The sequence below is a fragment of the Rhipicephalus sanguineus genome, chromosome 11, assembly GCF_013339695.2.
Source record: "Rhipicephalus sanguineus isolate Rsan-2018 chromosome 11, BIME_Rsan_1.4, whole genome shotgun sequence".
Lineage (NCBI taxonomy): Eukaryota > Metazoa > Arthropoda > Arachnida > Ixodida > Ixodidae > Rhipicephalus > Rhipicephalus sanguineus.
In genome coordinates this window covers 80,327,718-80,344,979 of record NC_051186.1, presented here as the reverse complement: position 1 = coordinate 80,344,979, position 17,262 = coordinate 80,327,718, and the positions used below count along the sequence as shown (strand labels likewise).

Here is a 17,262-nt window from a genome sequence, read left to right as displayed (position 1 = left end):
TTTTCTGACCTTCCGCCGTGATTACCGTTGCAACCTTATTACTTCAAAGTTTAATTACTTTAATGTATCCGGTTTAATGTCCCAAAAGTACTTCAAAGTTTAAGTTCTGCCTTGTGTTACTATACTTGTCATGTAATTGTTATTTTGTTCCTCTACGGATATTTGTCTGACAGTACAAATAAATGAAACGAGAAAAGGGACTCTTTTTCAATGAAAAGACAAACAAAAACCAGAAACTACATATTTATACTTAGGTAATTTATTCGTGCTTACTTTGACTGTACAAATTCCCGGGTGACATGAATATCAACGCTTCACTGCACAATCTGTATCACTGAGACTTAATCCATATACTGGCTCAGACACTGGCGCCACAGTGCATGCATGGCCAGGAGTATTCATGGTTGAGTAAAAAAAAAGCATGAGTGACACTTCAAGCAGCAGTCTGAACTTCTCTCAACTTGCATGCATATTCAGTTGGAAGCATAGATTTGCACATTTGCAGTATTAAATTCACCAGCTTGTGGTGCTGTCACATTTTGCAGGAGTATATATCACCATGGGTTCAAGCTTAGCGAGCCTTAGCAACAAATATGCCTCAAGCACCACAAGTTTGGACAAAACTGGTAGGAGATATTGCTTGGTTTGCATTCAACATTTCAAACACAGTGCCATAAAAATTACATACACAGAAAAAATGAAATAGATAATATATGTATACACAATTGGGACAAGCTGTGCACTCAGGACATGCAAGAGAGAGGTATAAATAAACGATTTTATGTTCAATCAATGGGTGCCGCCATCTCGGGCTTTTAGACGAACGATTTCTTCGCATCGCATATTGTGCTGTCATATTAACAAGGTCATAAAACGCCAAAAGCATCTGTGTAACTTTTCATGCGTATGAGTTTACTGCAGCAGAGCAAAACGATTTTTCTCGTATTAGTAAACTACTCTTTCCCGATACCAAAAACGCCACGCTTGCTGTGAGAAGACGCTTAGTAAGCGAGAAAACGCGTAAAAACAAAATGTGGGTGGTGACGCCACCTTGAAATTTTCGCACCATTCGCCGTGACGTCGCATATTTTGACGGCACCAACTAGGGCCTACGTAGTTCCTTAACGGTAAAAATGAAGTACACTGTCCTCTGAGAGGGCCATAGTGTTAACATACCAAGTTTGAGGAAATTTTGTTGAGCCAGTGACGCCAAAATACAATAAATACGCTTTGAAATCCGTGACGTCACACGTGGAGATTTTGGTGCGAAATTTAAAAATGAAACTTTGAACTTGATCTTCTCTTTTATTAATACACCTATGATGGTGAAATTAACTACATTATAGTTCTCAAAATACAATTTATCAATCTAAACCGATTCATTATTTCTCTTTAAGTGTCCATTTAACAGCCCAACATGGCGGCACTTGGAATGCATCCATACAGTAGTCTATGTACTAAAGCAACAATCCTCTACCTTTTTTTTTCTGGTCATAGAACTTATTTGGAGAAGCTTGGTCTACCATGCAACGTAGCTGTAATGCCACGCAGCATCATTGAGAGGGCACTTATCTGTCAGTTGGGGGACCCTAATTTGCTCGCGTATAGGACTGAGCGGCATAAATTTTTCTACTGCCACATTGTAGGAGAACGCAGAAGAAGAAGCAGCAAATTAATGTGAATTACATTAGGCACAATTGTTCCAATTAAGGAACTACTGGAAGCAGAATAGATGCGTGTTCCATTACCTTAATCATTGTATCAACTACTGGACTATGCGTTGTGCAAAGGCTGTAGTTTCAGTTCCCAACAGTGGCATGTCGTTTTTCGTCCTCTTTCGTTTCCTCTGATCTGAGAATTACTGCAGTTCAGTCAAAAACTATGAATAATAATAATCTCCTTTTTTATATGTTGGCTTCACGTTGCATATAACAAAAAATAGGACTCTCGATACGCTCTCATTTCTACATTGGCACTGTGGTGTTTTGGGAAGTTTACACTGCCCCTATTAAAGCTTATGTACCAGGGCACATATGTTTTGGTCATTGTAGTGAATTGACTAAATTTTCAGAGTTTAATGAGCATCTTGAAATTTACTACCTTAAATAATTGTACTTTAAAGGAGAAGCGACACGAATTTCAGAAATTTTTGTATTGCTGCTCTAAATAAAAACACTAGTGTTGAGAACCTTAAAAACAGTATAGTGGTGCCTTGGAATGCATAGAATTGTTTTTAATACTACTACCTTAAAGACAACTTTTGGATTCGGTATTGTGGGGATGGTTTCACAGTGACATGTCAACACAGTCTGATGAAAGTTCAAGTCACACGGGGACAAAAACTTGCGATGTACTGGCAGCAGCTCTGTTGCCTGCTGTCAGTTGCATGTAGTGAGCGTAAACAATGAGTGAATTGTCATCCAGGAACTCTGACTGATTTTGGCTGCACATGCAAGGTGCAGAGTTCGCAAAACCCACCAAATATGTGACTGGTCATGATAATGTCACTCTGGTTTGCAGATGTTGACGGGCAAAAGCTTCAAAGGGACACTAAAGAAAAGAAAGATTTTTCCCATACTAGTAAACTGGTGTCTCATTATTCCAAAATCACAGCGCTCGCCGCAAGAAGACACTTTGTAAGCGAGAAAACATGCGGAAGGAAAACGCCGGTGGTGATGCCACCTTGAAATTTCCGCTCCAAGTACAGTAAGTCATAGAATTTGACGGCGTGTACTAGGTCCTGCGTAGTTCCTGATCAGTAAAAATGAAGTACCTACATTGTCCTCTGAGGGGGCCACGGACTTAACATACCACGTATCAGGAAATTTCGTTAAGACAATGTTGCCAAAATACGAAAAATACGCTTTGAAATCCTTCACATCACACACTGAGATTTTGGTGCGATATAAATAATAATTTGACCTTGATTTTCTCCTCTATCAGTAAAACAATGATGGTTAAATTAACGACATTAAAGTTCTCAGAGCACAATTTGTCAATCTAAACCGATTCACTGCTTCACTTTAGAGTCCCTTTAAAACCAAACGGAAATAATTTATACGTGTTTCTGGCTTCAATGTGCAAGGAGCATTAAGACTGCACGCCTAGGATACAAAAATATGTCCCTTTGGCAATGCCTCGAAATTGTGTTGCATTTTCGTGCATCGACCACTTAATTTCCTGTTTTCTTGCAACAATACACTAGAGAAGGTTACACAGCTCACTGCAATACACATGCCTTCCTTGGCCAATAATGCCACTTAAAAACTTCTGTGGCACATCATAGTTATTTTCAGTGGCATACCAAGCTTTCTCATAGAAAGCTTGCGACAATCAGAAACACATTAAAGAAGACCACCAAAGCTCACTTCAAGCAGGGCTACTCCAAATGAGCAGTGATTCTCCACAGCACTCAGCACATTTTCTGAGACAGTTCATGACATGACAAAGCATAAAAAGAAACACTTTCACGTTGCACACTGTTATGGTGCACGGCAGGTGCCTCTTCGCGCAATCCCTTTCAAACAAGCAGCCAGGTTCCTTCGCCACTCGATTGCCCTAAAGTTACATCACTTGCATAAAGGGCACATTCTCAAATAAATATGTACTCACTAATCACAACAATAGACGGTTCCATCAACTCTCACGTTAATTATAGATACAGTCAGCGAATAACTGCACACTACAGGTAAAATGAGCAACTGTAATGGACAAAATATTACAGATGATCAAATGTGCCACAAACGGAACCCACGCTACATGCACACAAATGTACGAAGAGCACTTACTGCCTCACAATCATCTGCAACAATATGAGCAGGATTTCAAGCTTGAGCGAGTTTGTCATGCAGCAAGAAAAAGAACACTACTTCACGTGGATGCGAACAACAACTTTAAATAAGCCGTAAGTCTTCAATCGCTCTCCTGCCATTTGTTTGACTCTGCAAAATGTGCTAGCCGTGGTGGTGGTGCACACACAGCTTCTTTACGATGTACTCTCCTCGCTATCACTCAGTGCCCAGACTTGATCGAGGTCCGTCTCCTCGTGCAGCCGGCTCAGTCCCGTCAGCCGCTCCAGGTAGGCAGCGTCGTTGAGCACTTGCAGCACAAACTCCCAGCCCCGACGGGCATACTCGTCGAGCACCGGCTGGGAGCAGGCCGTGCACATGGGGAAGGCGGCGCATGTGGGCGTCATGTACACGTGCCGAGCCAGAAAGCCTCTAATCTGATGCGGGACAGGTCCGAGAGGGTTCTCGCTGGAGGCCTCGGAATCGTCCGATGCGGGGCACCGTCCCTTCAAGGGGCTCTGCAGCAGGCCCACCAGGAGCTCGGCGGCCAAGGCGCCAGCAATGGCGCCAACGCCGGGTCTTGTCACTGTACACTGCTGGTCGAGTGTGCGGTCGCGCGTCGAGTCGGCTGGCCCGACGACGTCGTTGCAGAAGTAGCAGCCCAGTTTCTCGCCGTTGTCTCCAGGCCTCGCCTAGTGCAACGCCGTGGCGCATGACGAGGAAGGTGTCGAAGCCCAGGGCCGCGTTGATGACGATCTTGCGCTGCGCGGCTGCGACCACGGTTGGCAGCCACCGGGCCTCGCGGGTGTCGAGAAGCAGGAAGATGGCATCGTGCTCGGCAATCAGCGCCTCCAGCCTCCGGACGTCAGCCCGCACGTGCTCTTCGGCTTGCGCTGGGCACGCTGTGGCCGGCCATAGGCACCCGCAGGTTCTCGCCCCGAGCATGCACCGCGGGCGACACGGCGTGCAGAGCCTCGGCAGCGGCGTCACACTTGGGTCGGCCGCCATCCCGGCAGTCCCGCGCAGTGTACAGCGACTGGCGTGCCGGGTTCGAGTACGACACTACGCCATTGTCCACGAATGTGATGTTTCGTACACCCCAGCTAATCAGACACCGGGCCACGCTGCAGCCCAGGGTGCCAGCACCCAGCAGAAGGCACCTGCATGGGTGAAGAGTGCTTCAACACACTATATATTAACATATTTAAGACACAGACACAGTCTTTGCTCATCCATTATTCTACTGCCAGTCACTGTGAAATGTACATGCATTTCGTGTCAAAAATACTCGTTGTATGCAAGTCAGACGTTGAATTAGTCGAATATTAATTATGTGAAGTGTGAGCTGATAAGCTTACAATCTTACGGTTGCTAACTGCTAGTACTAAAAGCGTGGCACTGTCACCTTGATAACATAACTGTTGCCTGCAATTGTAGGAACTACCACTTGTCAGTAGATACCACCACTGTTTCAGTGAGAGACAAAGCCTCCTTACTTGGTTGATGCCACGGTCTCCAAGTCGAGCGTCGGTGCCAGCCGCCACCGCATCAACTGCAGATTGAGCTCAAGTGCATTCTCCATCAGCCTGGCTGGGTCCAGGCTTGCGCTCAAGTCCACAGTCCTGGGCCCCAGCTGGCCCGCCGCATTGCGTTCCCAACCGACGTACATGGGTGTACTGTTGTCCTTGGCAGTTACGCTGGTGCACAGCTGCACATCGAGGACGAGGCTGTGGCTGCTGTCCACGTGCCCGTGGCGAGCCTCCCGCCGGTAGCACAGCACGTTGCACCGAGACAGCGAGTCGCCCCAGCGGTGAATGACCAGTGCCAAGAGGTTTCTGAGTGGCCAGCCCGGGTGAGTGGGTGACGTGGATGGGTCAGAGAAGGCCAGGTAGAAAGGTCTAGAGTCAGCCACCAGTGTGGGCAGCTCTTCCAAGGGCCGAATCTGCACCTCCTCTCCCGTTGGCACTACAAGAAAGGCGGCCCGCTTCTCGGGTGTGTCCAGGGTCGTATACGCGGTGTTCAGGGAAGCCAGCCTGACAAGAAACAACGGCCATGGCTCACACTTTCACTGCACCTAATTTAAATATGCTCATTTCCACAATGAGCACTCATAGCATAACAAAAAGATGGAAAGAAAATGGCACAACTAGGAACAAGTTAGTAAAAAGTTGAGTTTAATGGCACAAAAACAACTACGGCTAAGGTGTGCCAGCCACAGGGCAATCAAACTTTACCAATAAATGCAGCAAGCACTCAGTTAAAAAATCCCTTTCATTGAAAGACTCATCACGTCAGTAAGAGGCACCAGTGCATCATCTCCTAAAGTTAGCATTGAATCAAGTGGTATGTGTAAATTGCACAATACATAGAAATTTTTTCGTCTACGTGCGTTCTGACATGTGGACAAATAATTTAAATGTGTATTACAGTTAATGGTTCATGGCATTGATTCCATGTTGGTTGTTCCTCCTATTTTAATAACTGCGTGTGATGTGCATGTGCTCTATTCGAAGTTGACAAAGAATTACTTCGGTGAAACGTTCTTGGCAAAGTTGAGCACAGTGGGCTTGCCCGTTGCACATAGTGGAGAGCAACAGTGCAGAAACTGACGGGGACAAAGAGGGGTACACAGAGCAGACATACACAGCGCTGACTTTCAACAAAATGTTTATTTTGCACGTGCACGGCCGTTTATACTGAACACCTGACAAAAACAAGATCGTACCTGTGCACAGGCTCCTCTCATATAGCTATCACACCTTATCTACGAAGCTCAACTCTTCATCGCACAAGGCTTTTACGGGGCAACTGATACAATTCTGACCCGCACATGATATAGTGGCTGCCTCAGTTATTCCTCTTGTAAGTGCAAACTTGCTCCTAGATAAAACCGTACATTTAATTAAGCCAGGTTTTCCCCTACAGTTGCGCGGGTTCAACCCTAGATGCGGCGGTTGCATTTTGACGGAGGTGAAATTCCAGAGGCCCATGTACTCTGTGATTTCAGTGTACGTTAAAGAAAGCGAGATGATCAAAATTAGCTGGAGACTTTCACTATGACGCCTCTGATAGGCTGAGACACTTGGGATGTTAAAGGGGCACCGACACGAAAATTTTCAGTTGCTGCTTTTTAGTGCCAAATGAAAGGCCAAGCCCTCAAGAGCCTGGAAAATGTGCTTAATTACAACATGTTTTTAAAAGCTAGCTTCAGTTCCTACTGTACCCTGTCAGAGTGAATAGTATGCCATTCACTCTGACAAAGGCAGGCCCTCCTGCCGGAACGTTAGTAAAGCTTGTTTCGCACGTTTGTCGTCCTATATATATATATATATATATATAATTTCACATGTTACTATGAATCTGTTTTTGTGCCATCGAACAACATTAGGTTTTCATACACAAGAATTTTAAGTTAACTTGTTTTTCTTCAATTATAAAACAGGGAGAAGTGCACAAAGCTCTCGGATCTTTAAATTTTCTTTGAAATGTAATGTTCTCAAAGTAGCTATTCCATCTATGATCCTTAGTTATCTAGTTGGCAAAACAGCAGGTGAAACTGTTTCAGAGATAAAGCAACGTAAGCCGTGCTCAAAAAAAGAAAAATTTAAATAAAAGTTGCTTTTTACAGCACAGTCTGTTGTGAATCGCGGTGAGCTGGTTCTGTGTAAAAATAATAAATCTAGTACGTTGTAATTACTATTTAATGACATTTCATTCAGAAAGTTTAATGAAAACACACATATTACGCTCTACTCTGACGTTGCTGTGCCCGCTCTTCATTGCAGTGTACGTCGCTGGGGCTTTAGGGTAACTGGGCTTTTGTGTAAGCCGAATCTCGTGCAGTGCTCTATCACGAAGTGAAAGAACGAAGCGAGGAAGATGTGCTGTGATCGGTGGCGGCGAGTAACTTCTACGCACAGTGCAAAGTTTACTCAAATTGTCACCTCAGTGCACCTGTGCGTCGCATTTTTTCGAAACCGGCTGCTCAAAACGTCCAATGAAAACGTCCTCTTACAATAAGCAGCAGACAACTGTGAAGACAGGTCATTAGCCATTGTTTGGGTTACTACGGGAGCATGTGGCGAAACGGAGAAGTTGGAGGGAATGGCTTACACCCCAAGGTACGAGGAGGACAAAGCCGAAGACCCTGCATCGCATTTGCTATGGCTTAGCTAGCGAAAAAACCAGGAAGGGTTTTAGACAAAGCGTTCACTGTGTTTTGAGGTATTTCCGGGCAAGTTTCAAGAAGCGCTACTTTTCGCATACGGAATGACTAAAACTTTCATGTCCTGGTGAGATTTACACACCTAGAGTGTACTCTAACTTCCCTCCTTTCGGTGGTGTGTAAGTGCTGTCACCTATGGACACAAGAAGTTCAAATCTGCATTGCTTTGGAGCTGGTGAGCCCTCCTAAACACATTTTTTCCGTTTTTTGGTGCAGGTTATATACGAGAAAATACGGCATTTTTGTATTATGCCTTAACTAGGTGATTTTGTGAAATGGTTCTCATGTAACAATGTTCTTGACCATTTTAAACACCTACGTGGAGTTCTTGTGGCTGATAAGTCCAGCAGAAAACAAGAACAACGTTGGTCCAGGAAGCAGCAATCGACTGCATTGGTTGAGGACCAAAAGATATCATTGTCCATACGTGACAACCAAGTTCACAGAGGTGCATGCACAATGGTGCCATTCAGGAAACACTGCTGCACCACTGCTGTGTTGTAAAGCAACATGAGGGGGCTACGGTGCAGTCGGTAGCTGTGAAGAACAGTGGCCAAGCCCACAGGCGATACTTTGTGTGTTAAAAGGGCCTCGCAACACTTCTTGAACATGGTCAGAAAATGCTGTTGGTCGGTAGTTGAGGCTCCTGTGAACATGTAAGCCACATATTACAGCACTGCAAAAGGCAGGGAACTTATATTTACCGTTCAAAGACAGCTAGAAGTCGCTCACTCTTCTCACAGCAAATCAATGTCATCAGAGGGGTGTCAATGGAGAGAAGGATATGATCATTGGCTGATTTGAGCATTCTTGCACTGCTTAGTTACTGTGGTTGCTACAGGGCACTTCCGCATGCCCACAGTAGTGGCACTACGACGCTTGTAACCAAACTGAAGCAAGCTGACACATTTAAAGAAGAGAAAGCGCTCCAGGTCACGACACATGCTGATGTAGCTTCTTGGCCCTTTGTCATTCTCTCTGAGTAGCTTTCCACACACTTGTAGAGACAAAAGGAGAAAGTGCTTAAAGCATGTGATGAATCCCTGTAACTCTGCTTGTACTTGATGGAATAAAAAAATTCTTGCAGCAATCGATTCGTGAGGCATTAAGCTCCCATACTGAGGTCATTTGATGATTACTTGGAAAAGTTCTGCAAGGCCCCTTTAAAAGAGCGAGTGAATGTCCTCCAACATCCTTATACACATTTAAATAGACAATGCAATATGCTGTTGAAAACATCTATGATGAAAGCGACAGCACTTTGAGCAGCAGAAACGCCACAGTTTCAAAAACCAATCTTGCGCTTTTTTCCTGGGCTTTACAGAACGCATCGTGATGTCACCACTGGCAGACGCTGTTGATTGGTGGAATGAGAAGCTGTTACTTCTGGTTTGTCTGCTAGTGTGCATCTTCACCTCACTGTGTTTGCTTGCTTATGCACATGTGGTCTGCACGCTACAGTTCCCGATTTTCACATGCCACACCACTTGCCCTCTACTAGAATTTTGTCTAGGGTTCGTATTAGCCACAAGAACACAGCATGACAGTGGTGTTGCAATGAGTGGGAAGCACCTAATTTTGGCAGTCAGCTGCAAAAGCCCCGACTGGAAACCAATAGCGAACACAGCACAACCCCCCCCCCCCCCACCACTCCCACACCAACCTACACCACCACTCCAATCTAGAGAGGGTGGTGACTCTTCATATCCTACAATGGTGCTTTGGTAAGGCACATTGCTGAACCAATCTATCATCTTAGCAAGCCTTTCCAGATGTACGTGCAATGGAGGGCCCATAGCAGCACAGCTTCTCAGAAGCAAGGGTCAGCACAGTAGCAACAGCGCGGAGCACGGCTTGGAGTTGTAACTGGAAATGGAAAGTACTTCGAAATGCATGAGGTAGTGACGTAGGGTTCATGTGGAGTAGCAAATGGCAAGGAGCAGAGACTGGCCGACGGAGCAGCAGCAAAGGAATAAGTGAAAGAGGGACTTGCAATGTTAATGATAATCAGATGCTTGTAACTCTGCAACATTACAGCATCTATTCGATCGATTCCTAATCATACATGTTTTTTGCAGAGTGGTACAACACACTTGGTTATTTATAGCCATATTCTAACCTAGGAATGGTTAAGGGATTCTTAATGGCATTGAAAGTGATTTTGACATGTATTGTCAGTTATGTTTTACCCCTACTAACAGTTCACAAGTGGAAAGAGAAGGGCGAAAGAGGTGAGTATCTCCTATATGGTTCATATGACAAGAAGTTTATTCTGAAAAGTAACCTGTGTCATGGGCAAAAGTGTCATGGGGTGAGCCGTGAGCCATGGGGTGAGCCAACATAGCTAGTGGCTTAAAGTTATGTGTGCCCAATGTGTGAGGTCACACAATTTCAGTTTCTGGAGGCACAATGAAATGAGAGCTGGCACAGAGTGCTTGCTACCAGCACTCCTAATGCTGCCAGTGTGTTTAAGTGTCAGTGGTCATTGAGCGAGATTTGTTTTTGCACCTGTGACACCAAGGTCAATGTCAATTAGCGAGTGAATAATTATGGGAATTTATACAGCCAATAAAGCTATGATCCCTACCTCATTTAGTCATCTAATGCATTGCTATCGTCAACAAAGCTTTGCCTTTTGGTTGAAACTGCGACTTATATTAACGCACTGCACGATGAGTGTTATTGCTTTGTCATTCCGACAGAAAGGAAATATGCTGGGCAAACTTTTCAAGTTTGCTCGGTGTATTTTGACAATGTGCAATAGGCATCATTCCTGTACCTAAAAATAAAAACTAGTGTTCCATATAAATTTAGTAAAAAAGACGCAGCATGTGTAGAAATCTGTATTATATAAGCGCAGAGTGAACCCCATTGAGAACAGTTTTAAATAGAAATCTCAGTTATTTGGTGAAATCTCAAACCTGCTGCTATTGAAGACGTCACCGAGGCGCTGTGGTGGCTTGGCAAGGGTCACTTCCTCAGGCAGGCGCACGACGGGGAAGCCAAACCAGTAGCAGAAGGTGTACTTCTTCAGGTCGACGTAGATGAGCGCCACGAAACGGTTCAGGAGGCTCGGGTCTTTGATGGCCCGGCCGTCACACGCAGCAGCCCATGCACGCTCACCCGATGCACGCAACAGTTCGGACTTGTCCATCTTCTTCATGTCGGCCAAGCTGTTGGGCAGGTAGAGTAGACCGTGCAGTGGACATGAATCTGCAAAGAAAGAGAACCCGAGAGAACAATGAGCGCAAAATTCAGTATGGGGGCACTTAATCGGGCAGGCACCTTATGCGCTTTCACCCTGTATCAAGCCAAATCAACAAGCCCAAACAGCTACCTTAGTGAGTTTAGTGAGGGGTTTAAAGTCCCAGAGCAACACAGGCTACGGAGACACCATAGCGGAGGGCTCCAGGCGATTCTAACCACCTGAGGTTCTTTAACATGCACCAACATCGCACAGTACATGGACCTCTAGTATTTCGCCTCCATTGAAATGCGACTGCCGTAGCTGGGATCGAACCTATGTCTTTCGAGTCAGCAGCCGAGCACAGTAACCACTGGACCACTGTGGCGGCCTAATTTTTATGCGACAGCATTAAGGAGCTCGTTTTGTAGAAATGGCGGCACTGGCATGGTTGATTGCGAGCGAAAAATTGGCATTGTCTGTGAGTGAAATTTCAAAGTAGATGCAATAAATAATCAAAATCTTCGGCTCATGTGGGAATCAATTCCAGGCCTTCTGCGTGGCAGCCAGGCGTTTTCCCACAGAGCCACGCCAGTGCTGGATCTGGTTCGAGAAAAAAACGCTATAAGAATATCATGTCGTACGAGCAGTCTCCTTAACGTATGTAATATTGCATGGCAAAAGCGTATCATTGCAGTAAGCGTCAAAACATGTTATCTGTGCATCGAGCGGGTGGTTTAAAGCCCCATACAATACAAAGTGCACAGGCATAATTAATCATCATTATCAGCAACAGCGTCAACAAAGTGTGCGGCTGCGCGCATTGCCTTATCGACGCAGAGTGGGTATTTCGCCAATTTGCAAAAGGAAGAATTACGTCGCAGTGGGCACTTCGCAACTGTATTTGCAGTAGGCATTCTAGGATAGTTTGAAACGACCAATGTTACGCAGACAGACATTCCTTTCCTTGTGGCACGGTTAGATGTCCATCGAGAAGTGAAGCCAGGCTACCGATTGAGAAGGCGATGCGAATGGGGCCCGATTTTGCTATCATGTTCTAGTCTTGAAGGCGAAGCTCAAGCGTCCTCCAAATTTTTTATACTATTTCAGAACAAAGCCGAGAGAAAAAAAACATTAGGAGGTCAGACCAAGTTTGTAGATAGCGATGAAGCCAGTGAGCACAAAAATGAGATAGCAATGAGTCAACAGCATTGTGGGGACACAATAGGTACAGGTGCTTCGACGCCTGTGGAAAGGTGTAATGGTTCCGGGGCTTACTTTTGGGAACTCGTGGTGTGCATGAGGGCTGAGATGCAATCAGGATTGATATAAATCAAAGGACTGTGGGACGCCTCACGTTGGGTGCTCACGGGAAGACGACAAATGAGGCTGTAAAGGACGATATGGGATGGGCCGGTTTTTGAGGCGAGGGAAGCTCAGAGCAAATAAGGTTGAAAGAAAGGCTAAGAAATATGAAGGAAATAGATGAGCAGAGCAGGTGTTCCGTTATTTGTATAGGAAGAGCGGGACAACCGTGGAGAAAAAGAACTAGGAGGCTCATAGTAATATACAGTTGGTAGTTTAAGCAACATGTCAACAAAGAGCGTTAAGCAAAAAGTCAGAGAGGCGGAAAGGATTTACTGGACGGCAGTTATGGAAAAAAACCATCTTTGAGTAACTACTGAAAGGGCAAAAATGAAATAAGGAGCGAGGATTTTACGATAATTCAAGGGGGAAGCGCTTTACTGTTAAGCGAGATCGGTTTGCCTTAGACGCGTAGTTTAAAGCGAGATCAGTAAGAAGAAGAACAATACACATGCTGCGGAGAAGATAAGAAAACGGCGGAGCATGTTATGAGTGAATGTGGAGATATCGTGCCCAGGTGTACGTTTGGGCACGAGCCTCCATGAAGCCTTGGGTTTCAGGGACAACATGGAAGCTGAACACACCCGCGATTGAAATAGTAGAGACGGTTAGAGTATCGGTGGCAAAAAATAGAGAGAAAGGACAAAAATAAATATTCGAAAAAAAAATATAAGGACGGTCTGCCGTAAAGGGCAGAGAACTGGGCTGAGAATGAACATTTTTTTTTCTGTAATAAGATTGAGTTAATTGAAGTAGAACATTAAGCCAACATTAAGAAAAAGAAAGGTATTATATATATATATTTATTGTCGAGCCTGGTGGCACACTTGTCACCGCCCCGTTATAAAGATAACGTGGGGGGGGGGGAGTGCTTATTAAGCTGGAAATGAAGATAACAGTGCACCCTGCAACTGTCTCGCAAGGAGGACACCTCAGCAGTAGTGCACAGGGGGAGGGGTGGGGGAATTAAAGAGGATACTGGAGAGAAAAGGTGGAGAGTGATTAAAATAATAATAAAAAAAGGGGAGGACTCCAAGTAGGCAACCACACGGGCACCGCACACACGGAAGGGAAAAAAAGAGAAAAAAAGAAAAAAGGAGAAATAAAAACAACCAACACGCACTCGAAGCCGTTGCCGTCAATGAAGACCAGCAGCGCGGAGCGCCCATTTGACGTGGCGCTACGACACTCCGGGAAGAGGAGGTCCTTGTCGCAAGACCGTGGTAGACCGAGCCTGGCATACACATCAAGCATGGTGTTCCTGCTGGCGTCCAAAGCAGTGGAGTGGAGCAGAAGATGCTCAAGGGTTTCAAGTTCCCCGCAGTCCGCGCAGTATGGACTGCCTTGGCCGGAAAGTCTGTGCTTGCGCACAGCAGCATAATGGCAGCCGAACCTCAGCCGAAGGAGCAGGCGGAGGTCTCGACCGAAAGTCCCTTGAGTGGTAGGCACCGTGGGGCATTGCCGGCCGCCATCCGAGGATCGGGATGTTTGCCGCGAACATAGCGGGCGACGAGGAGGCGTCCAACTCACGAAGTCGGTGAACTCGGCGCTGGGATGGTGTTGCCTCCTTCGCGGCACGATCGGCAGCTTAGCTGCGAGGGGGAGTGCGCTTTCGCCTTGACGCCGGCGAGGGTCTTGCTGATGACCAGGAGGGTGTGGGCTCACTCACCGTTGCCCCATGATGAGTGAGGTAGAGCATGTAGTCGGCTGACCAGGATTTGCCCCTGTGTTGTGCTTTTAAGTCGTAGTGCCAGTTTGGTCACTCGTAGGAGACGGGTTGCTCACCGGCCTCAGCGAGGGTGGGGCCCACTGGGAAGTGTGGGGGAGTCCGTAGTAGTCCCGCACGGCTTCTCGATGATCGTGTCCAGGGCAGCTAGCTGGCAGGCACTGAGTGAGGCCACCGGTGCCGTGTAAAGGACGCGGGCCGATGCAACGGAGTTGTAGACTCGGAGCGCGAGGGCGTGGTGCAGCCGCGACATCGCGCAAGGAGGGTGCGTGCGGTGCTTCGCAGCTTGCGGTTGCTTTTACGCAGCTCGTTGACAGCCGGCCGCCAGCTGAGCTGGCTGTCGATGGTAACTCCCAGGTAGCATACCTTCTTTTACCAGTCGATAGTAAGCCCGGAGGGAGAGCCGAGGTGTGGTAGAGCGTGTGGATGCCTGCGGATGGACGAGGACGCCCCCGTCTTGAGGCGGCGAGGGTGAGTCCGATCCCAGTGGAGATGTGTCGACAGCATCGATAGCCACCTGGAGGGACTCGAGGAGGGCTGGGCAGCGCTGGGCCACAGGCAAACAGGCAATGTCATCGGCATAAATTGCCGCACGCACTTCACATGGAGTGTCGCAAGGGATATAGTCAGGGAGCTTGGCCAGCACCAAGTGAAAAAGAAAAGGGCTGAGTATACTGCCCTGCGGGATGCCCGCAGTGACGGGGCGAGGATCGCTAATGGTGGAGCCCCTGCGGACACGAAGTGTGCGGACCGGCCCAGGAAGCCTCGAGGTAAGAGAGCATCAGCCTGCAAACACCGAGGTCACAAAGTGCTACCATGATCGATGAGTGGGGCAGGACAGTCGAATGCGCTCCTGACGTCGAGCAGCACGAGAATGCCGTACTTGCCACGGAACTTGGCTTCCTGTAGAGTGGCGATGACATCGTCTCGGGCAGAAACCACTCCGTCCAGGCGGGAAGGCGTGGTTGCGGTGATTCCCAGCGGAGGCGTTGTAGCACCATGGCCTCCAGGCTTTTCCAGCAGCCGACGTGAGAGGACCGGTCGGTAGGAAGCGACCTCCGTGGCCGGTTTCCGTGGCTTGAGGATGGGCACCACGAGCGCCTCTTTCCAGCTGGGGGGAAGCTGGCCCGTGCGCCCACCTCGTTGTAGGCGTCAAGGAGACGGGAAGTATTGAGCGGCCTATGTTGCGCAGACACTGATAGGTGATGCCATCCGTTCCGGGGAAGACTGCTTGGTTCGGTGTTTTAGCACGACCGTGAGTTCACTGAGAGTAAACTCCTCCGTGCATAGCGCGCGGATCTCCAAGAGGATGCCCTGCGTCGAAAATATCTCTCGGGAGAGAACAGCGCTGTCCTGTTGAGAGCGGGCAAGGGGGCAGTCCTTGCGGCGGGAGCGAGCAGGGAGGGGGGGGGGGGACTTGTCGGCCAGCAGTTCAGCCAGCTCCTGCGTAGTTATTCGCATCGCGACCGCGATGCAGAGAGCCGGGCTGCGAGGCGTTTTGGTGCATAGAACCGCGGCGAAAATGCGCCAGGCCTTGGCGTGGTTTCGTGGGGTTGTCGAGAGAGTCAGGCTGTCCCAGCTCTGGGAGCGTCGACGTCGGGCGTGCCTGCGGCAGACGGCGTCGATGCGGTTATATTCCCGCCAGTGTTCGGCTGCCTGGAGCGTTCTGTGACGATTTGTGCACGGCGCCGCACAGCCCGGAGGTTTATCACAAAGCTGGTATCCCACCGCGACGAGAAGGCCGTAGAACGAACGTAAACACTCGCGACGCTGGTGTCCGTGGCCCCCATCCGTACGGTCAAGGCGACGGCCTCGAGTGTGTCACTCATGATCGGTCTTCAATATTCACAGTGGCGTGCGGAACGTAGGCGCGTACGTAGAGGGCGCGCGAGGCTTGCCGGTGGTGATGGGAGCCGCACGTACTGCACCGAACTGCGCGGCAGTTCGGTGCAGTTCGGTCAAGTTCCGGCGCGAGCGTAGGTGTCCTGCAGAAGGAGGACATCATACTCGCGCCGGAGGAGCTGGTTGGACAGCTTGGCATGTCGGCAGTGGAGGGAACGGACGTTCCACTGGAGAATCCGCGGCCGAAACACCTAGTTGCTAGCCATGCTGGCCGAGTGCGGCGTGGGCGGCCAGGGCCGCGCTGCAGAGCTGGAAGACCGGTCCATCTTGCGGGAGGGTCCTGATGAGGGCCTGAACTGCAGCAGCAAGGGCTCCGGGAACGCTCCTTGTGTACCTCGCTGTCGGGTGCAGGGGATCGGGTGTGGCAGGAGGCGCTGCAACCCCGGCTGCACCGCCGATGAGACGGCGGCAGAAGGGGCGCGAGCAGGCGCGTCCTTGTATTCTACGAGTCTCTCTGCCAACGGCGAGAAAGGGGCGGGTCCGCGCAGGCCATAGCTTCCAACACCTTTCTTTCGTGTTGCCAGCGAGGACAGCGGGGTTCGGTGGCGACGTGGGGGCCATAGCAGTGGATGCACTTAGGACCGGTGGCCGCGCAGTCCGCTCGAGCATGATCCCCTCACTCGAAGGCAACGCGGCGAACTCGTGCACTTTCTGTGCATTGCAATGCCCGTAGCCACCACACTTGCCATTGGATGGTCGGGGACGTTGCGCCCGGACTTTTCGAGCGTGTTTAAAGAGGGCAACTTCCGTGGGTGGGTGTTGCCCACACGTCACGCCCAGTGCGACCAGAGACATCTAGATCTACCACTTCAGAGACGGAAACTGTACCTGTACTTGGCTGTAGTCTTGAAATAAGTAACAAGCACTCCATGCGTTTTTCCGCCGGCTTTTAGAAATAGGGTAGCGGCGGCGTACCGAACTAATCCTGCCACCATAGCCTCTTGATACTTCTGTGCCTGCCAGTGAGCCGAGCGACATGCGTTTCGCCGGAGTACTGGGCTCTCTCGCGAACAATAGATGACGTCACTGCTACGTCACTCACGTGTGACGTCACTTGAAGACTTTTTTTCCC

General features: G+C 48.4%; 2 protein-coding genes across 12 annotated transcripts in view; both read right to left on the bottom strand.

Moving 5' to 3' along the window:
- Positions 1–17,262, bottom strand: part of LOC119375196 (GRB10-interacting GYF protein 2) — a 676,837-nt gene that overhangs the window by 589,901 nt on the left and 69,674 nt on the right. The window lies entirely within an intron of this gene.
- On the bottom strand, positions 1,906–11,224 carry LOC119374445 (ubiquitin-like modifier-activating enzyme ATG7). Its single transcript, XM_037644542.2, is given in 5 exon segments — positions 1,906–4,466; positions 4,468–4,676; positions 4,678–4,948; positions 5,285–5,821; positions 10,935–11,224. Coding segments are annotated over 5 exon segments (1,740 nt in total). The 5' UTR covers positions 11,177–11,224; the 3' UTR covers positions 1,906–3,985.